This window comes from Haliaeetus leucocephalus, unplaced genomic scaffold, assembly GCF_000737465.1.
Source record: "Haliaeetus leucocephalus isolate CR32 unplaced genomic scaffold, Haliaeetus_leucocephalus-4.0 Scaffold92, whole genome shotgun sequence".
Taxonomy (NCBI): Eukaryota; Metazoa; Chordata; class Aves; order Accipitriformes; family Accipitridae; genus Haliaeetus; species Haliaeetus leucocephalus.
Genome location: NW_010972528.1, coordinates 488,194 through 509,981, shown reverse-complemented (window position 1 = coordinate 509,981; position 21,788 = coordinate 488,194). Strand labels below are relative to the sequence as shown.

Below are 21,788 nucleotides of genomic sequence, written 5' to 3'. Positions count from 1 at the left end.
AAAGGAGGAGCAGGAAATATCAATGACTAGACATATCTCAACTCCACAGAAAGTTTCCTTGTGAGCAAAGCCAGCTGCCAATTCAGCCTCCACAAGGTCAACCTCCACAAGCTCAGCTGGCCAGGGAGCACTGGGTGAAGGAGCTACATATACTGATGTGAAAAGCTGCCCTGCATTTTCCAAGACTGACCACAACCGCCTCACTGGTGAGTCTTTTTGTAGGCTGGGCAGTCTATCTGCCTTGCTTTGAACACAGGAACTGCTGTTACTCTGGGGAACAGGGCAGGGACCAGCTATTTCTGGGGAACACACAAGCCACAGATTCCCTGTCTGTTTATGGTGTGCTCTCAGATGGAGAGAATGGGCAGAGCTGAGAGAGGCTTGAGTCTTTCCTTTAACTGGTCCTACTGTTGCAGATATTTTGATAAAAGAAATTAAAATCTAATTATAAAGGAGTTTGGTTTGATTAAAAAGTAGAAATTATGAAGCATAGGTATGGGAGTGTTAAGTTTGAAATGTAGCCATAGGAACTTAGGAACTTAGAAAATGTATAATGTGTAACCATAAAAATTCAAGTATTGTTTAAAATCATCTAACCACAGAAGCTTTGACAAAGATTGGTAGTCTTGTAGTGTTTGTTCTAGAAACTGAGGAAACCGTTATGGACACCAGTTTGCTGCTTGGAAACACCTGAGAGGTCAAAAAGCTGACGAATGAGGAAGACTATGAAAGACCACCAGAGGACTCCTGAAGACCACCAGAGACCTTCACTGCGCCTGCGTAAAGGACATTTACATATGCTAATGATTTCCTGGAAACATAATGAATATGTATAACCTTTCCTGGAAACCTAATGAATATGCATGAATAAGTTTTGATATAAGGTGTATTGTTTTGGTGTTCAGGTGTGCGTTGTTCGTGAGAGGACTCACCCGCGCACCCAGCCGTCAATAAAGAAGTGTCTGCTTATCTACACTAAATTGGTGTTGATAAGTTCTTTATTCCGAGTTTTTCGGCAACACTAGTAACTTTCAGCACTATTTTCAAATTTCTATTCTACCAGCAACTGGCAAGATTGACCACCTATTCACTAGGGCAGCACAGCAGCTAGCAGCAGCAGTCTGTCTGCAGAACAGAAGGGTCACTTTTGTTTTCAAGATCTGAAAACTGTATATGACACACAAGATAGATACAGTATTTGCAGTGCTGTGACTCAGAAGCAGTCTCCAAGTGAAAAGCAGAGGCAAAAGTGTCTCTGTGACCATATGAACAGCTGGAACTGCAAAGGGTAGGTTGAGAGCTACGATTTAAAATAGGTAACACCAGCAGAGACGGGCAAGGCAGGGAGTGCTCACTGCTCAGGGAGTGCAGTGCTAAAAGCCTGCCTCCGTCTGGCCAGGAGCAGGGAATGCAAACAGCAGATGCAAACACACAAGTTATAAGGTACTGAGGGAACTGGCAAACCTCAGCAAGAACCAGAGCCAGCTCTGTAAGATCAAGAGGAGCTGGGCTAGTGTTTCATTTTCTGGAAGCTGAACATCTGGTGACTGAAGAGGCAACTCAGAATTTAGCAGCTTCCAGTTATTCCAGCAGCTATTACACGAGGACCCAGGGACATTGCTCAGTGGTGGCACATACCTTCAGTATTTTCACATTGCACTAAAGGCTTCTGATGGACATTTGGGTGAGGGATGCCACTGCAAAGTGCCAGGGGAAGAGGAGGGATCTTGAAAATAAATCCCTCAAGTAACGATCTGCACTGAGTAGGAAGGCCTCAGTCCCAAATTCACACCTGAAGAAAGCCCTAGAACTACTATTATCCGTTCTTTTAAGCTCTGACAACTCTGCAATGGTTTCTGCTGGATCAACTCCTGAATAGTCTTTCTGCTCGTCCTTTAAAAGCCAAACCAACTTCCTCCACCTAGCAATGAGCAAAGCACAAAAAGCAGAGATTTTGCAGAATGGGAGGGAGATTCTCTTGGCTAGAGAAACTAAAATGACCAAGTTCGTTAGCAGAGTCAGGGCCAACAAGACTCTTCTGAAATTCAGGGAGAGAAAACAAAACAGGGGAGGTTCATCTGGAAAGCACCAAGAAGAGAAAAATCAAACCTGAAGTTGCAGTGGCTTCCCCACACCTTGCCAGCGCTGTGGCCAATACGTGGGACATTTGTAGCCCTGCCCAGCCCATGGGCAGAGAAGATAAACTCCAAGTGCATAGCACCCCAGGGTCTCTTCCAGCCTTACCTTTCGGCACAGACGACCAGGCACTCACATCTGTGTGTGCTTCTTGCTCCTGGCTTAAGTTACCTAAAGGAGTTGGATTGGAAATGAAATAGTTACTGCGAGCATCCTGCTCTTGAAATCTGGGGTGCTGCTGGCCAAAGTCAAAGGGCAAGCAGCTCGGGACACACACAGTGGTACAAACCAAGACTCAGTATAAGGGCTGAGGCAACACAGCCAGGTTTCAAGCTCCCTGACTGATCTTTTCCTTTCAGATTGCTCTAAAATACAGTTAGCCTCTGCTTTCAAGGGAGGAATGAAACAACTTGTCTCTATGATACATAAAAACTCAGAGCATGGGCGGCTTTGGCTGATCTAAAACCACACCACAGCCAAAAGGGAAGCCTTAGTCTTCCCCATTCCTGCAAAGGAGGAATTTCTGTGGTGAAACTGTTGGCAGTCATTTAGCAGCCCAGTCAAGGGCCTTTTCTGACTCACTGCATGGCTCAAGCTGCCACAAAACCCCACTCAGCACAGCCAGCCCCACAGACAACATTCACAGAGCTTCAGAGGCAGATCCTGCTCAGGCCACGCAGAAGTCCGCATACCACCAGGACTCTTCTGTTCAGATAAACTCATTCCTGAAAGCATTGCTCTCCAAAATCAGATGGGAAGCCTTCATACAGTAATTCCTCTCACTGTCATTTCCAGTGTTTCCCAGTGCAGGCCAGTATTCTGGTATTTCTAGCTCTAGCATCAGCATGAAGCAACAAAGAACAAGGCTTCAAATGGGCAAATGTGCTGCACCACAGCCTCACGCAAAATCCATTCAACAGCTCAAGTATCCTGACTCTTGCCCTATGTGCCATGTAAAGCAAAGTAAGACAGTTCTGCTGCTGGAAGACTCAATCACGCTATTTCTCCACTACTCATCCCGAGCACTGCTTGGGCTGCCCCTCAGGTTGGTTTTAGCCCACATCAGTTCTCCAGTCCCGCTCACCATGCAGACAGAAACTCTTTTCCCTAGGAGTCATTTCAGCTAAGGCAATCTAATGGTTAATCTTGCCTAACCTAAGACTGCTTCACTACTCTAAAGTGTGGTCGTGTATCGTCCTTCTCCAAAACACCAACTCCTGCCCTTGGGACAGCCCCTACAACCATACAGCTATGCAGAGGGTCAAGGTTAACTGAAAGCCACCCTGAGAGGAAAACCAAAAGCAATTCACCTTCAGAAGGATCAGTGATGCCAAACTGTCAATACTACAGTTAAATCAGCATAAGCCAACTCCGAAACCTTAAGAGACATCTTCTTTTATGATATGCCACAGCATTAAAAGGCTGAAATCTGTTTCAGCTTCAGTCCCAAGAGAAAGTCCCCATCAGTCCTTGCTCTCTGTTGCTTGCCTGGTCTTTCCCCCATTTCAACTCTGCAAAAGTAACTGCTGCTGCATGTTGTTACCAAGTAACAACAAGTTACTGCAAGCAGGATGTAAAAGACAGTACCATTGAGAAGGATTCATTGTGTAAGATTTCCTGTGAAGTATGATGTTAACCAAAAAGAATTAATAACCAAATAAGTAACCCAGTAAGGGAGAGGTGCAGCTTAGCTGGTGCCACAGGCTTTCATAAAGGAGAGCACGTGCACACTGTGTGTATAGTCTGCAACATAACACGCAGTGTATTGACTGCACTCTTTATGGATCACATTATTTTCTCTAAAGCCACTGCCTCCAGCTGCTAATAAGAGACATGGGGAAGGGGTTTTCTTGTGGTATGAGTATTTTAAGACTTCTGTATTTCTCACCTTTCTGGATCAGGAGAATAAAAAATAGCAATTAAAAAAACCACAGAACAAAAGGTAGAATTTTTTTCTTCTTCAATTAAATCTATCAAAAAAATTCATCTCAGCTTTATTTGAGAGCAGGTGCACAATTTTTACGGGTTTTGGCTTTTTATGTCTAATTTTTTTTACCTCCACTTACATTTCTAAGCCAAAAGTTGTGCTTCCAAGAAAAAAATAAAACAAATTTCAGCAGTTTCAAAACCCTCCTTCAAGAAATCTGGAAGAGAAAACATGGCAAAATAAGCTTTCTCACCGAGAAATATGGACTGAAGCTAAATTTTCTGATTAAGAAAACCATTGCCATCAAGAAACTCCTGAGCTACTATTGCATCAATGTTTTCTCTCTCACAGCTATTGTGACGCTCTCCACTCTCACAAAAAGCAGACAGGAATCCCTACAGCACATCACACCTTTTTCCCCACATTTCAAATAGACTTAATTAGTGTCTCAAAAACACTATTTTCTCTCTGGGCAAAGTGACTTTGTCCTGGGGGACACTTCCAATTCGGGAATCCAGATGATATGACCATGCAGGTTCCCACAAGGTCCACAGAACCCTCCATCCTCAAATCATGCCAATTCTTATTGAGAGAGCAAAGAAAGTGCCCACCAACACCAGCAAGGTGTAGCAGCAGTGAAAAAGCACATCTGAAAATGTGAACTATTGCTATTTGCTGGCAATAACTATTTTTGGAGGGACTGATCTTATTCCAGAGATTATGCTGAAAGACAGACAGGGTGAACCAGAAGGAAAGTCAGATCATTTTTTAAATGAAGTGGCTTGGTTAAAAAGGCTTGTAGTTGCCTGGACACCATGGAGAGGACTGCCACCTCTCACTGACGAGGCACTGACCATGAAAGTGAGAGCACTGGTGGTCTCACTGCCTAGACCGGTCTGTTGGCTATGGGAGGCCAAGGCATTGGCTGTGTTTGGATACAGTCCAGAGGAAGCTGTCCCGATCTCCATTACCTTCTCCCGCAGAACTTAAGAGCAGTATCTCCAGATCCAGAGGGAGGTTGCACTCCATGCAGAGGGACTGTGCAAACTGTTTCCAGGTGGCAGGACCAGCCTTCTCCAGCAGGTCAAGGAGCACTGAGACTTTTTGTTTGTGGTCGGTGATGCCATCCAGGCCATTCAGGACCATCCCCGGGAGGAAGCGCCGGGAAGTCGTGAGCAGCCAGTTGGGATGGTGACTGAGGAACTCCAATAGTTGGGGGCGGGCATGTACTATGGCTGCTTCCAGGTCTAGATCATCATTCTGAAATGGGGGCTAGAGGGATGAAACCAGAAAGGGTAGCAATGGGCATAGGCGTGAGAGATGTTCACCCACACAGCCCTGCTGTTGAACAGCCAGCACAGCCCTTGATGACTTGATCTGCTTTTCTACCCCAGAATTTATCTGCCTTACTCTCACAGTGTTGTGTGGCAAATCCCAGCCCAGCCATGATACGGTGCAAGGACCGCAGTGCTTGTCTGCACAGTGCCTAATGCAGCGGTACTGCAAGGGACAGGAGCAAATGACAGGAGTCAGTCTCTCTGGCATCAGCCAGGGAGAAGATCTGTTGACATCTGTATTGCTGCAGTGGCCATGTGCGAAATATAACATCTCAGGCACTTTCCACATGCAGCAGGACCTCTGGGGAGGCGTACTACTCTAAGAGCAAGTTATTTCCTTACACAAAGGGCGAGGCAGCTGTTCTTGCTGCTCGTTTTGTGGGGATGAACAACTCATTTCTGCTTTGGTAACACTGTCACCCTCCACTGCCACTTCCTTCCCACGGCAAGGCCATACACATACGGTCTCCTACCTGCATTGTTGTGTTGTCAGCCTCTATTCAGTTGTCAAGTGCAAAGGTGGCTTCTCCTCCATACCCTGACAAGGAACTGATCTGCTGGTGGCAGTGGTTCAGCATACAGCGACATCCCAAGGCATGGTGCATGCCTATATGCAGTTGCCTCACTTGGTGCGGTGCCTAGGGATAATAACAACAGAGCAAGATGTAGATATGAAAGTCACACCCGAAAAACTATGAAAAGCTGATCTTCTTAGGCTACATAGCTCTTGCAAGAGTTTCAGGTGCAGGGGCCTGAAAAGGCCACCAGTGCCACTGCCAGCCCCACCACCTCTCAGCAGAGATGGCAAAGAGAAGTTACTCTCCGCACTGCAGCTGGCGCTGGCTGGTGTCCAACCACTCCTACCACAGGGAAAGGGACGAGGAAAGCGATTACCATCCTGGATGCCTCCAAACTTCCAACAGCAGAGCCCCAGCCCAGGCTACAGCAGCATCAGGACCGTGCTATCTCCAGCAGACAACTGCCTACGCTGATGTTGAAAGCCAGCTCCAACTACAACTACCATCACCATGTTTGCAGAAAGGCTGAGAAAGAGAATACACAGGGAGCAGCCTCCGTGCTCCTCGCCCCCGCAACTACTTGTCTTCTTGTCTTGCATCTAGAGAGGGCAGTCCTTACAGATCCAAGACTGCTGCACTCTGTGTGGTGTGGGAAAAATTCCCACAGCTGCTGTAACACCTGAGTTTACATGGGGTGAGGACAGGACAGTGACCAACCCAGTTCAGCAAAAAGCCGGTAATGCTGTTGAGTGGTAGCATCCTGTTGGGTAGAATAATTTCATCCCTAATGAGGCTGGTGTACACAGTGCCGTTCCCCAGTAACTGCCATTTTCTGAGCAAACACCTTCCCAACCCAACAGCAGCAGCCACCCTACCACCACCAGGATGGACGGACGGGGGAAGTTGTGCTGCAGAGCCCACCTGCTCTAGCGTTCACCCCTCACTCCCCAGACATGCTCTCCACACTGACCGTTCAGGTATCTACACTAAAAGTAAGCCACAGGCCTTCAGGCTTTTTATTTTTCCCACCTTCTTGACCTGGCCAAGGAGGAAAGTGGGAGATTTCTATAGAGCCAAGGGAAGAACTCAAAACAGAAGTGGAAGACAGAAGGGCACTCTGATGGAAAGAGCCAAGAACTTGCCATCTGAGCAGACACAATTCCTAGTTCATCAGAAAGTTATACTTGTGCTGGAGTGACCTCACAGCAGAGCCATGCCACTCCCTGGAGCACATTGCGTGGAATGAACATCACCTCCCCACATCACTGCTGGGCATGGCGTGCACCTGTAAGCTGAAGACAAACCAAAAAGCAGGCGGCAGGTTGGAGCACTGGAGGCAAGATTGCTCAAGATGTTTGTCCTGCTCATGTTTAAGAGGATACCCCTTCCCCATAACCCAGCACCACTCTCTGGCCTCTCTGTACTGCCTCTCTGAACAGCCTTGGATGTTTTGAGACTGAGCCAAATGAAGGCAGCAAAGGGATGTGACTTGACTGAGTGCTACAGCAGAGGACTAGACGGAAAGGTCCTAATCAGTCTCTTCTGTTCCTGCGCTTCTAAAGCCAAGCAGACATCCAGTAAGAGCAAAGCGATCTCTGGATCTTCAGGTCAAAACCATGTCAAAGTTGGTTATTATGCAGCATCACCATATAATTCTTCTTCTTCTAATACAGTATCACTCCATGAAAGACTTTACCCAGTTTCCCATTCCAGATCAAGCTTTCAGGATGTGTTACATAAACAGCTCTGGGATCCATCAAAATGTGGGTAAAACCCCCAGTTTGTAAAAATTCTCTAATGTCTGTCATTCACTATTCTAACAAGAAAAACCAAAAAGTTCCTGGTGAGATGCTAAGAAAATTGGGCTTAGCCAGGATCAGTTTTCCTCACAGGCTATTTCCATGATGCCAAAAATGGAAACTCTGAACCTTACTGGAACGGACTCTGCAAGTTTTTATTCAAAATATTTTATTATTAAATTCATTTTATATTATCAATTACACAAATAAAGAATGCCAATAGTAACACATGCATTAAAACCAAAGCAAACAATGTTTAAATTAACTGGAAAGCTTAAAAAAAAGAAAATTAAAACATTTCAAATTTAAACCAACTGCAAAATAACAGGGCTTCCTGCACAAACTTCATGTCCCAGCAGCCTCATCAGTCAACCTTTAGAGATTTTCATTTTACATTTCTCCAGCCAAAACCAGAAACAAAGCCCTGACTTTATTCCCCTGATGACCAAGAACTACCTACTCAATAAGACCATATTAAATAATGTCCTGGTTTCAGCTGGGATAGAGTTAATTTTCTTCTTAGGACCTGATACAGTGCATTTTGGATTTAGTGTGAGAATAATGTTGTTAACACACTGATATTTCAGTTGTTGCTAAGTAGCGCTTATCCTAAGTTAAGGATTTTTCAGCTCCCCACGCTCTGCCAGCAAGCAGGTGTACAAGAAGCTGGGAGGGAGAACGGCTAGGACAGCTGAGCCAAACTCGCCAAAGGGATATTCTACACCATAGAATGTCATGCTCAGTATAAACTGTGGGAATTTGGCTGGGAGGCGCAGATCACTGTTTGGGCATCAGTCAGCAGGTGGTAACTGCATTGCGCATCATTTGCCTTTTCTTGGTTTTATTATTATTTTATTTTATTCCTTTTCATTATTATTATTATATTTTATTATTACTATTGTTAGTATTACATTTTATTTTACTTATTTATTAAATAATTCTTACCTAAACTCACAAGTTTTACTTTTTTTCCGATTCCCGATTCACCTCCCCATCCCACTGGGAGCAGGGGGAGTGAGCAAGCAGCTGCATGGTGCCTAGTTGCTGGCTGGGGTTAAACTATGACAAAAAAGTAAATAAAAATATCAGACCTTAATGCTAATTAAGACTGAAAGCTGTTCAGGCAAAGACTAGACTCGTGAATTAATGAAAGACTCATTCAAGAACAAAACAACACTGAAAAGTTAGATGAAAGCTCAGGCGATACTGCACAGCTCCTATACTACTACTGCACTGCTAAATAAGACCATCAGAAACAATGGGCAGTGACCTACACTAAAATGCCTCTGAGCTCAAAACAAAGCACAAAAACCTTCCAAGAGCCACAAAACCTTTGAGCCTTGACCCTTCCCCTTGCCCTTCAAATGCAGAAACACCATTAAAACACATTGCAAAACTATCCCTCGCCTCCCCAACTTGGCATTCATGCCATTCCCAGCCACAAAAAATAAAATCGAAATGTGAAGCTCCTTGTTGCAAATCTACCAACTTCTTGTATGCTCTGAGGAGCATGTGCTACTTACCAAAAGCCCAGAAACAGAGCAGCAGCACTGAAAACAAAGTGGGGGTCACAAAACAAAGGAGCTGGGGGACAATGTCCACTGCCTTGATTTCTTCACTTCCTAACCCATTACTCTTCTCAAGCACACAGCCCTTCGGTGGCTTTTGGGACCTGATGAACAGGAGACAGAGCAAAATGAAAGTAAAAGGATCTAGGAATTCCCCAACTGCAACTTCTCTGTGGTAAAAACAGTCAGATGAGCAAAAATACCCAACCAGAACAGCAGGAGAGTGTTATCCTATTCTAAAATCTATAACTAGATGATAATTTAGGTAGAGCTTTTGGGGAGCATCCAAAGAAATGGGACTCAGGGGCAAACACTTTCTGTGGAGTAAAATCTGACTTGGTCGTGGTTAAGGCCCTTGCAATGGGAGTATTTTTATGTATATGCATACATCTGATTATTCTGGCACATGGGGAAATATTTATTAACCATTTCCATTATATCTACGAGAAAAAAGCAACCTGCCTTTCTTTTAGAATGGGGACAAGGTTTAAGCGAGAATGTAGTAGATGTGAACGATTGGAGGAAAAATCTCAGGTTTCTAGATAGAACTGTATTCACAGAGACCTCCAGATCTAGCCAGATAGGGTGCAACAAACAATAAAATATTATTAATATTTCTTTAGATGCCAGAGAAGCTACGTTGGAAAACCAGATGCAGCCTGCAGCCAAGTCCCGGACAAGGCAGGATGGCGTGCTGCACCATTTCAAAATTTGTTTATCAGAAAAAACCCCCAACCAACCAGGTCCAGCAACACCCACATCTCCAGATAGAAACGCATCCTCTGGTTGTGTTACCTCGAGCACGGCGCAGGGGATGGGGGAACTCTGAGAGAACCGGGGGTGGATGGAGAGGGATCACGGGCGGCGAGGAGCAGCTGCGGAGGCGACAGGCAGCGCCTACTGCAGCGCTCTGCCCCATTTTGCCACCATTCCTGCCCAGACATGGCCCACCACACCTCCCACTAGGTGTTTCCGCCAGACCAGAAACTGTCACAGCACTACCAATGCAACCCCTTTACGGCCAAACTAGAAATTCTGTGCCTAAAAATCCCCAATCTCATATTTGATGGCCTCCCATACATTGTTCCAGCTAGTAAAAGCTGCGATACTGGTTTGCTCCCAACACCTGGGAGCAAAAGTCACCTCCAGCAACATTTCTGACTTTAGACTTCAACGTGGGGAAGCAAAGAGCACAGCCAGACCCCCCATCCCCCCCAAATCTAGACCCTCATGGGGTTGCCCCAGCACGACGCCTCCTCCCGCCCGCCGCACTCACCCGGCTGGCTGTCCGTCCCTCCGTCCCGGCCCGCTCCCAATAGCGGTGACAGCCGCAGCTCAGTGCCGCCCCCCCGCGGCCGCCGCGAAATCGAAACCGCTCGACCGCGAAGCGGCTTTGCCGGGAAAACACGTGAGACCGCCGCGCCGGGCTCCGCGCCAGGCTCGGCGAGGCGCATGCGGCCTCGGCGGCTCCCCTCAGCGCCCAGCAGGTGGCGCGCGGGGGCTGCCATTTTGTGGAGGGGCTCACGGCGAGGCGCGATGCCGCTCAGCACCCGCCGAGGGCGGCGGGGGGGGGCTCCCGGACCATTTTGTGGTGGGCGCTGCAGCCCCCACACGGAGTCCGGTCAGGACCCTCTGGGGGTCCACTGACCGCTTTCCTGCTTCTTCCCCCTTCAGCAGAGTTCCCGCTCCCCCATGCAAGGGCAGCCGACATGCCCAGCTCCAACAGCCTGTCCCCACTGAATGGCCCCAGCAGACACCTTCCCCCCAGGGGGGCAAGGCACCTCCAAGGCAGAAAAAAGGCATTTTTTTTCTGCCATTTCTTCTTTATTAATGCTCATCACTCTAGTGGGATGTCATTCAGGAGGACCAGAGGGCCTTGGCTTGACAGAAACCAGTTCCCATAGTCTTCAGCAGACATTGCCATGCAGAGAGGGAAAACGTCACCTCAGCACTGGTGGCTTAGAGCAGGAGGGAACATGGACGAGCCCTTAGCCAGTACTGAAATAGCCAGCAGAGGCAATGATGGGAAGGGAGGTGGCAAGTTGCCCACTGCACCAGGGCTTCTTCAAGGCCACCGTTGGGCACAGCATAGTGTCACACCTTTCACACCACTTGGCTCTTGCTGTGTCACAGAGGCAGCTGGTTGAGATCCAGTAAGATAAACCTTCCTTGGCTGCCATTGAGCAACCTGTAAACTTAGCCCACTCTGTGTGCCCCAGCCTTCTCCTCCACCAGCCTTGGCACCACGACCACCGAAGAGATGTTAAACCCAGCAGTCATGTGGAGGAAGGAGGTGCTGGGGGAGCTCAGTGGCCTCTGGCATTGAGGGTGGGAAAGGAGCTGGCTCATTCCCCATGGAGGACATCCATGGCAATGTGGAGGGAGCAACCGCCATGCCCAGGAAGCTTGAGAAACTGAGGCCATCCTGCTACCAGCCTTGCAAGGGTCTTTGCAGAAGCCCCAACTTTAATATCACTTTGTGTGGGAGAACATCATCCTCTGCCTTTGTTAATGTGATCACCATTACAGTCTTAGATTTGTTGCCTGAAACCTCTTCCAAGTGAAAAGATAAATTAAAAAATGGGAAGCATGAATTGGTACAGGAAAATAACTGACTGACTTCAGATAAATTATTGCACTGTAGTAGGAAGGAACAGGAACTTGCTGTCTGACTAGACACACTTTCTCTTATAATCTCTTTGGCTTCCTTATCATTTCTATTGCTTTTCTCAAGTTTGCTCCCACTGTGTCAACAACATGGGCATAATAATTTGCCTAGAGCTCCACAAACAGTCTACAGGCTCTGTAAAGAAAGTACCCAGGGCACGAGATCTCTCCGTTATTGTACCTGTCGTGGTTTAACCCCAGCCAGCAACTAAGCACCACGCAGCCGCTCACTCACTCCCTCCCCACCCAGTGGGATGGGGGAGAAAATCGTGAAAAGAAGTAAAACTCGTGGGTTGAGATAAGAACGGTTTAATAGAACAGAAAAGAAGAAACTAATAATGATAACGATAACACTAATAAAATGACAACAGTAGTAATAAAAGGATTGAAATGTACAAATGATGCACAGGGCAATTGCTCACCACCCGCTGACCGACACCCAGCCAGTCCCCGAGCGGCGAATCCCTGCCCCCCCCACTTCCCAGTTCCTAAACTAGATGGGACGTCCCATGGTATGGAATACACTGTTGGCCAGTTTGGGTCAGGTGCCCTGGCTGGGCATGAGAAGCTGAAAAATCCTTGACTATAGTCTAAACACTACTGAGCAACAACTGAAAACATCAGTGTTATCAACATTCTTCACATACTGAACTCAAAACATAGCACTGTACCAGCTACTAGGAAGACAGTTAACTCTATCCCAGCTGAAACCAGGACAGTACCGCGCTGTAAATTCATGCCCCATTTACTTTCAGCATAACCAGTTCTGAGCTTACTTGGAGTTTGGTAGTGTCATTTGAGTTGCAAATGTCTGTCAAAATCAGGAGCCTCTTGGCTCATGGTAGAAATGAAACTGAGGATCAGCACAAAAGGTGCTACATTTCCCAAACATAACAACAGAGACCCCAAGAGGTGGGCAAAGCCCATTTCTGCTGCCACCCATGAGTGCTAACCCAGAGCCCAAGCACTTCAGGAGTCCAACCCTTACTCCTAAGCACACAAGTTCTTTAAAGATCCTGAAAAAGTAGCATGCATAGAGGTACAGACTTCAAGATCTTTGCAGAGGAAAGGCCGCATGGAAGTACAATTGCACAGAAACTGGAGCATTTCTCAGGAAAAGGAAAGAAAATTCAACCAAAGCTGATTTAAATCAGCTTGTCTTTTAATTGGTTCACACATGGTCTTTCTGTCTGTACACAAGTTCCTGTGCTCTGTTATGAAGAGATCAGCTCTATAATCTTTTCTCAAGAAAATCAAGCAGCAAATGATTCGGGAAGCTAAAGTCAAGTTGTACAATTACGTATCCCTAAAAAAGGAGGAGAAAAAAGAAAAGTATTATATTAGTTTATGCCACACTCCTAAGAAGGGCTTTGAGAGTCAGGTGTGTCTGAACTCTGCTTACCTTTCTTGTGATGATCTCAGGATTTCTGATCTCAAATAGATGAAGCCCTTTGCTGTTCATCAGTGAAGTCAAAGCTTGTTCGATCCCTATGGAATCAGTAAACCCAGCCAGTTACAGGTACAGCTGTCTCGGCTTGCTGCTTATCATGTACCTTGTCTGCCTGTTGCCAAAAGCTAATTGTGCCTCAACGCGCCATGACCTTCAGCCTGACAGAAACTCACTTTTCCTTTGTCCCAGCCATCTACAAAGGGTTCCCTATTCCCCAAGTGAAGCCAGCAGAAATTCGCATCAGTAATGTGTTTCCCCCAGCTGTCAGGGTTATTGATGTATTTTTTCAGTGCTTAGATTTGGGAGATCTGATGTTAGATGCTTTACAGAGTAGGCTGGCACTTCCCCAGAGGGAAAACTCACTTGAAATCACTTCTGGGATCCCAACAACCGAGATCATTGTCTGCAGAAAGTTTCTTATGGATGTGTCATTCTGAAAGCAAGAAAATTCATACAAAAAGGTTTTTAAGACATCATTTAGCCACAAATGGCTTAGACAATACTTTCTCAGGACTTACCCCACTTGGATCAGCTGTGCATTTAAAGACTTTAAACTCTATCCTGAAGGGAAGAAAAAAAGGGCGTAAAGAAGTCCCTAAGGGCTGCAGAGATCCTCTTTGTGCTGCTCTCAGACATGGGCTAAAAGGGGCAATGAAACCCACAAGACACCACAGTACCGACCTGGAGTCCAAAGGGTGCAAAATGAGTTTCTTTTCCGCATAGGCAGCTTGGATAGTGACCGTGATTTCCTGCACAGAGATGAATGGCAGAGTTGAGATGTAGCTCATCTTGCCTTATAGCACATTCTGGTTTACTTCCTATGACCCAGAGTTCAACATCCTTCTGGCTTTACCTCCAGATATTACTAGAGAAGGTCAGCATTTTCCTTCTCCATTTGCATGCAACGAATTCCCCCCTGATGCCCACAGCCTCAGCCTGTGGGGCTCTAGACTGGCCCATCCACACGACTGATGCTTTTGCCATTTTGTGAACCAAATCCTGCATAAAGAAGGAAATGGTTTTGTAGGGTGTTGCTTCCCAATGACCATACATCTCTACATGAAAGATGGATGTGGAGACAATAGCCCCAGGGTAGCCAGGGCTACCACAAGTAGTCTTACCATAGTGTTTCCATTTATAACGAAATTAAAAAAGAGAGCAACCTCTGAATTCTGGCCATTTAGGCTCATTTTCTTGCTTTTGCCTGTATGCAAACATTCACTTAAAAGGAGCATTTTGTGATCCAGTTGCAGGTCACAACAAGGGGACTGGCAGACCAGGAGCGGATCACATCCTGAGAGCCACAATTTTAGGGACCACCTCTAGTTCAGTGCTTCTGCAGTCCTACCAGAAATTTATTTCAAGATATCACCTGGAGCACAAAACCCAGCTGTGCGTACTTCCCTGTAACACCCTGCTAACATGGGATACTTGCAGAGGGCAGGAGGGAATTATTCTCTATTACAGTTTAAACCTTTAAATTAAAGACTCTGGTCTACCTTCAGGCAGGGATTTGCTTTTGTGCAGTGTTTAGTGTCTGTACTAGCCCATAATTACAAGGCTGGACAAACATACTGCTTTCTTGTGATGTCACCCTTAACAGCAAGGCTGTTGGCATTTCTTTTTTCTGCCTTCTTAGATTCAGTATAAAGCAGTTTGGGGTAAAACACAGTGTAAGCAGGAACTGTCAGACAGGCATACGTAGAGGAAAAGGTTATATTTTGAGCTTCGCATTTTTCAGAGCTGTATCTTCATTTCAGAGACAACCATCCTCTAAGTGGGGGCCAGAGGGAGAATTTGGGAATGAGGAGATTTCAAAATAAATACATTCCCATGGTGCCTTCATTCTCTCCTAAAATACCTCAGCTAAAGGAGTTTCACTGTGTCCGATACAGGTTAGTGGGGGCTCACCAGAGCTTTCCAGTGCTGCTCTTACGACCTTGCACACCAGCGATGTACTGGCCTAATAGAGGAGGTATTGAGCCAACACAGTCACCTTCATCATTCCCAGCCTCATATGTCAAGGGAAGAGATGGGAGTGTTAGAAGGAACTGAAATGCCTTCTCCACCTCCCATGGTTTAGCCACCCACCCTTCCCAAAGTGCTCCCTGCCATTACTGTCCCTGAGAGCACCAGGAGTGGTCCAGACTCTGGACAGAGCCTGTCCCAAAGTCTTCACATTCAGGAGAAGCAAGAACTGACCTTCTCCATGTACAGAACCATCAGGGGCTCTTCTCCAGTGGGAAAGATGCTGACCTCCACTGCTACCAAGGACTTCACAACTGTCCCTTCAGGCTGAAGAGAGATTTGGGGATGAGCGAGACTCCACACCTTGGCCACAGAGTTGTTATAGGAGGTGCCTTGAAAAATCTGGTCAAGTAAGGAGCAACAGAAGAGTTAGGCTTTTTCCACACCACACCCCAATTTCATGCCAACTTGCCACACAGCTGCATCCCTTTTGTGGTCCCCAATTCCGCCTCCAGTTCACACAAGCCCAATAACTCAGCCAGGTTTCAGGAAAGCTGTGCCAGCATGGAGGGTGGAGAAATCCTCCTTGCAAAGCACAACTGTTTCTCCATCAGTCCCTGGTTTTCCCCATCAGGCCCACCCAAGACTAGCTGTCAAGGGAAGGACACAAGATGTTACAATGCAACTGAATCCATTTGAAAAGTTCCTCATTTGACATAAAAATGGTCTGAATAGGACCAAAAGTTACCATCTGCACTGCCTTCCGCTGCACTTCCGTGTCTTCCATTTCAAACAGTGCCTTCAGAAACAAACCAGAAACAGATTGTAGAAAAATGAATGACAAGGTTATGGTTAGCCTTGATGCAGGCTGGATGGGCCAGAGCCCTGAAGTGTGGCTCATGGCCAGTTCAGAGACATGGCTGAGTTCCTCCTAAATTCACCCCCTTTCTGCCTCAGTACTCCCACAGAAAATCATATAGCTTTACAACTCAGAAGACAAATTTTCTGTCAGCTGGTGTTACCACTCTAAGGGATAACACTACCTGGTAGCACATACTTGCTAAGAAGACACCAGTTATTGATCAGGATCACATGTAGTGTCTGACTATAGATTTCTATCTTCTACAGAAACTAGGTCTCACAAAAAAACCCCAGTATTTAGAGAATTTTTTACTCTCTCCCCAAAATATGATGTATGAGGTAAGGAGGGAACCACCTCTGAAATTACCTGCAACTTCTCCCCTCTGATGGTCAATACCAGGCGCTTATCTAAGAAAGCTGCTGAAGCCAGAGAGCTGAGGATGTGTTCAGACAGCCAGAAGTAGAGCATTCGGGACTCGGTCAGCAGCGATGGGGAGAAAACAGAGTCACTGAAGACATCAGAGTAGTTCTTATACAGGACAAGGCCCTTTAAAGGAAAGCAAGCATGTTTGCCATGACAAGCAGCAGGGAGACAGGACAAAATGTCAACACTTGCGTTTTCATTGCAAGGCAAAGGCCTGGCTGGTTAGACTCGGAGCAGAGAGCAGGCTGCTCAGCTGGGCGAAAGGCTGGCATCAGCCCACACTGCAGACTTACCTTTGGCTGCAGTGCAGCAGCACTGCATGGCAGCAAAGGGACCAGTCCCTCCCAGCCGTCCAGTGAACATCATCACCAGAAAACCTCTGGTCTCTCAGCAGCCTGGGTTACTTTACCTTGTGATGTGATTCTAGGTAATTTGCTTTTATTAAAGGAACTGATGCAAGGGAGATATCAACACCGATATCCTCATCCCGGACAAAATTTTCTGCAGGAAGAAAACACAAAAACCTCACACCAGAAACATGACTTTAACCAGAGCTTGTGACAGTCGCTTTTAGGGCTTGCTGCAGAAGGTGACTGGGAGTTATAAAAGGACACAGGGATGGGACTGTGGGGGTCCCACTCCTTTGTGTGCTAGTGCTGATCCTGCTGATGCTCACTGACTCAGATTCTCCACTGGGAAATAGGGGTAATTACTCCCAGTTTTACATTTTGCTCCTTTTCCCTGATATTTGGGACTGGGAACCATGGGAAAATCTTCAGCAGGCAGATACAGATGCTGTAGTATCACAGCCCCAGTGCTCCAATACATGCTTCGGTTCTAGCTGACACCAGTCCTGCAGCTATCCTGCACCTCTGGTCATTACATAATGAAGGAGAAATACATTTCAGTTTGTAAGGTGTCTTTTAAGCAGTGCAATCACTCTTAAAAACCAACCTGATACAGAAAATTCAAAATATAACATTGCTAAGGTTTATTTTGCTGTTGTCTGCAGGCTTAGGATCCCGTACATATTTTTGAAGGACTTTTTTGATGGGTGTGGCTACTGTCCTGCTGGGCTTCAAATGTCAAAAGTTGCACATAAAAAAAGCAGAAAAAACAAGGATATTTACCTGCTAAATCATGTACAAAGTCTGCCAGCACCTGGGCAAGAAAATTTATTTCATTGCACACCTACAAGAGGAAAAGAAAGGGAAAATCAAAGGCAGGGGTTAGGATTTTGGATTGTGGAGCAGACCTGAGCCTCATGGTGAGATCTGGGAGCTGTTGGTCAGAGTCCAGCACCATCACAGATGCCAGTGTCAGCACAACCTCTCACTTCATCCAAGCTGGTTTTTTTGTGGATTCTATTTATTTGTCTTATTTTTCACAAGCACTAAAATTATATTGCTATTATCTTGTGGACATATGTGAGCAGAGGAGTGTGTAGCATACAAACCAACCTTTCCTCCATGCACAGGCGGCAGCTGACCTTACCTCGCTCTTGAGAACAAGCTTCAAAGTGAAGGAGATGAAATCCACGAAGAGCTGCTTCAGCCAGCCCGGCCTGTGCAAGACAGGGAGCATGGTCAAGAACCACCCAGTGATCCCCATGGTGGGCAATGGTCAGGCTGAAGTGCTCAGGGACCAGCAGCTGGGCAAGTGAAGCCCGATTTTGAAGAGAGGCACACTCACTCCTTGTCTCCTTGGAGATGAAGCATCAGTTTGTGGAAAGTCAGGTAGCAGTCTGAGGCATCGGCAGCCACTTGGTCTTTTTGGCACACTGCATGGGATGAAAGAAAAAAAGAAAAAAAAAGCTAATTTGCTACTGAGACAAGAAGGATGAGTGCACTTTGCAGACACTGCAGACCTGGAGCAGGACATCACTGTAGAGGGGCAGCCGGGGTTCCCCACACCTCCCCGGGGATGTTTCCAAAAGAATCAGGACTCTGCAAAGTCGGGAAAGGTGCAGCTACCTTGCACCTGGATGGAGGGTTTCAGCTCACAGCTCCAGCCAAGCTAGTCTACTGGGCACTCTTCTTCACACTTCATTTGGATACCTGCCAGCTTTGCTAGCTCCTATCGTCAGGGACTTGGTTGTCCCCTAACATCACCCAGGAGAACCTGGGCAGTATGTGCAACCCACAAACCAGAGTGGGGAGGTAATTAAGTTGTATTGCAAAAAGTTTGGAAGTTGCAATATACTGTCATTGAGAGCTTCATGCTGCTCTCCCCCCTGGGCGCTCACCAGGAAAATGTATTTTGAGGCACACGTAATAACCCACATCCCTCTCATCCCTTATGGGAGGTGGAGGAGTGTAGTTTGTCTCTGTCCCTTTCTAGTCTAAGTCTATTGACCTTCCCAAGGAAGAGGCTTCACTTCCCAGAGCACACCTTGGGCCTTGACCTGGAGACAGCTGAAAAAGCTGACTATAAGGACATTCAAACCCCCTGCACCAAAGCCCTTATTTGGCTCACTCTTATGAAACATCCCCATGTTTTTAACAAGTCATCCTGAACAGCAGGAGATGAAAAGCTGGTACTGAAGAGAGCCCAGAAGGCCAGACCATTCTTTGCTTGCTGCTGGTGTAAATCAGCATTACTTTGCTGAAATGATTTATACCAGCCTCCTCTGCTTGATCTGTTAAAACTATGAGGTCTTTGAGGGCCACGTTGTTTCCTAGCCTGTGTCTCCTGCCATCCCCAGGGAGCAGAGACCCACTTCCAGCCTCTGGATGCTGTCCAATCCCCACAGAGGTGAGCAGAGCCAGCCGGGGCTCGCTGCCTACCACCCGGTCCATCCTGCTGCTCTGGAGGAAGCACGCACACAAAGACTCCCCACAGCTAGCAATCCCCAGTTGTTACTTACTCAGTTTAATGTTTATCTGGAGGTCAATGGAAGACTCGATTTCAAAATCAACTGAATGAAAGAGATGCAAACTGCAACAGCAAAAAAGAGGACATTTAGCAACCCATGCTGGGAGCAGCTTCTCCCTGACTGTGGCTGGGTTTTATAACACCTCTCACATCAGTCCTTGCACTGTGGTGTGCAAAACCCCACAACGCAGCAGCCTGTCTCAGATACTCTGGCTTTAAATCATTGCAAACCACTACCTTAGTGGCACTTAGGACAATGGGAGCATTAAGCCCCTTTTTTCCCCACTCAGTTTACAGAGCGATGAAGGGGAGTAAAGAAGTCAACTTGTACACTTTGGCCATCTTGTCTCCTCACGCAAGGGGTGACAGTGAGGACAGAAAGGCAGAAAGCAAGACAAGAAGAGCAGTGATGGAGCTAAACAGCACTGCTGGCATATAAAATCTTGTCCTGCTTAGGCAGTAAGCAATGCTGCCATTGCTAGAGAGCCAGAGGAGCGCAGCCCCTCCGCATCTACTCGTGCCGTGGGCAAGTCCTGCCTGCGGGCAGCAGCAGAACCTGGGGCCGTGGTGCTCAGCAGCAGCCAGCCACCAGGTACTTACAACCAGCCTCCAGCATAGCCATAGGTCAGGGTCCCTTTGAAGAAGGCCGTCACGTTTTTAATGGCAATGTGAATGGCATCATTCTCCTTGAGCTCCACCTCGCTCTGCTCTATGGACAAGTCGTTGACCTGGATGCTAGAAACAACAGAAACCCAGTTTGTCCCCAACCCCAGGGCTGTTTTCTGTGACTGGGCGAGACAGGTTTGCTCCTGATGACATGGGGTCTCTAAGGGGACTGTGCCAACTCCGGACTCGGGACCTTTTGCAAATCACAGGGGCCGCCCATAGGGACAATGGTGCTTTTGCTCAGCTTTGGTTCACTGCTCCTCCCCTGCAATGTTCAGGTATGGGGGGGAGTGCTTTAAACAGGAAACACGGAGCAACGTGCTGCAGAACAGCCCCATTTTATTGCAGTGCTCTGTGTCAGCCGCAGTCACAGCAGGAAATCCATCCTGTGTTTGCACCATTGCATTTGTTGTTCCCAAAGAAAAGTTAGTAACACAGCAAAACCCAGCCTTGTTTGTCACAAAGCGCAGCCAAGTGACATCCTGCTGACAAGGGTGGCTCCTGCAGCCCCGGCCGGCTTCCCTCTGCCACTCAATGTGCCATGGGCGCCATCTGTCAGCAAAAGGCCCCAGGAGCTCCAGCCCAGAGGGACAGGGCTCCCCATCCATGTTTTCAGAGATATGTTCTACACACTGCCTCGATGTCTGCCCATCAAGTCAGAAAAGCTCTTAAATAATACATCAGCAGCCTAAACCTTAATGTGCAAATTATCTGCAAGGCATAGAACAGAAACTGTGTCTGCCCCAGTCCAGACCTTTGTTTTCACCAGGAATTGCTGGATCAAAGCTTCCTCTAAGGCCGGTTTCCATTCCCCTCCATCAGCCTATACTTCCCCTAACACAGAGACACAGAGATACTCACTTGGTCAGCCCATAAGCCACCTTCCCAAGGAGCCGCATGGACCTTTCCCCGGTGATATTTGGGAATTTGGCATTTTTGAAAGCTGCTTGAATGACCTGCGCTGTTTCCTGGTTCACTGTAGGTAGAAAAAAAGGGCAAAGATACTAAACTGCAATGTCTCCTGGCTGCAAAGACAGGTCCACACCCTGGAATAAAGCACTACTGAAGGGTTTTATCCAAGGCATTTCCATTAGATTAAGGAAGCACTAGAAGTAACTTCAGAGCAAATAAATAAATAAATAAAAAATCCCTAACTTTAACAGCTGATGGCAGCTGGGGACAGCAGCATATGTGGCTCTACAGCTGGACCATTCCCAGGGAATCAAGCACAGCTTTCGCACACCCCCCCTGCACCCTAGTGGCAGATTTTGGGAAGGTGGAGGCTGTGCCCTTACACTGCACAAGCTGTTGAATTTACCCATGTTTTGCTCTGTTGCTGCTTGCATGTATTGCAGTCAGCTGTCAGGTCTCCAAAGGAAATCTTCTGAGACTGAAGTTTCTGTACCCATTTTCCTAACATTTTCCAGCCCATTCCAGCCTCGGCCTCAGGCGCACACTTGTACAGGACTTTTTCCTTCCAAAAATATCCTATCTTACTTTGGCCCAGCACCCTCCTCTGCATGTACCTCTGTCAGATGGGATGGGACAGAGCTGTTCCCACCCATTGCAGAAGCACTAATTATTCTTCCCCCC

General features: G+C 47.0%; 2 protein-coding genes across 14 annotated transcripts in view; both read right to left on the bottom strand.

Annotated features, from left to right (window-relative positions):
* NLRC5 (NLR family, CARD domain containing 5) overlaps positions 1–10,634 on the bottom strand; it is a 52,410-nt gene extending 41,776 nt beyond the window's left edge. For 12 of the 13 annotated variants that reach the window (XR_775373.1, XM_010583227.1, XM_010583284.1 and 9 more), the window contains exons 1-5: positions 10,562–10,634; positions 9,241–9,389; positions 5,874–6,038; positions 5,035–5,335; positions 2,245–2,307 (exon numbers count right to left, since the gene is read on the bottom strand). Coding sequence is in view for 12 of the 13 variants with exons in the window: in XM_010583227.1 (XP_010581529.1) it covers positions 2,245–2,307; positions 5,035–5,335; positions 5,874–5,879 (370 nt within the window). In the remaining variant the exon portion in view is untranslated. Of the gene's footprint in view, positions 1–2,244; positions 2,308–5,034; positions 5,336–5,873; positions 6,039–8,662; positions 8,703–9,240; positions 9,390–10,561 lie in introns of those variants that run through there. The other variant, XM_010583240.1, reaches the window with a different exon arrangement.
* Positions 10,635–13,183: 2,549 nt separating this feature from the next.
* The window catches only part of CETP (cholesteryl ester transfer protein, plasma), a 9,228-nt gene continuing 623 nt past the window's right edge, over positions 13,184–21,788 (bottom strand). Inside the window, exons 2-16 of the mRNA XM_010585181.1 lie at positions 21,057–21,171; positions 20,130–20,264; positions 19,522–19,592; positions 18,348–18,435; positions 18,150–18,219; positions 17,786–17,846; positions 17,065–17,156; positions 16,599–16,778; positions 16,119–16,169; positions 15,605–15,772; positions 14,084–14,151; positions 13,921–13,963; positions 13,766–13,835; positions 13,355–13,440; positions 13,184–13,258 (exon numbers count right to left, since the gene is read on the bottom strand). Of these exons, the coding sequence (XP_010583483.1) occupies positions 13,184–13,258; positions 13,355–13,440; positions 13,766–13,835; positions 13,921–13,963; positions 14,084–14,151; positions 15,605–15,772; positions 16,119–16,169; positions 16,599–16,778; positions 17,065–17,156; positions 17,786–17,846; positions 18,150–18,219; positions 18,348–18,435; positions 19,522–19,592; positions 20,130–20,264; positions 21,057–21,171 (1,373 nt within the window). The remainder of the gene's footprint in view (positions 13,259–13,354; positions 13,441–13,765; positions 13,836–13,920; positions 13,964–14,083; positions 14,152–15,604; positions 15,773–16,118; positions 16,170–16,598; positions 16,779–17,064; positions 17,157–17,785; positions 17,847–18,149; positions 18,220–18,347; positions 18,436–19,521; positions 19,593–20,129; positions 20,265–21,056; positions 21,172–21,788) is intronic.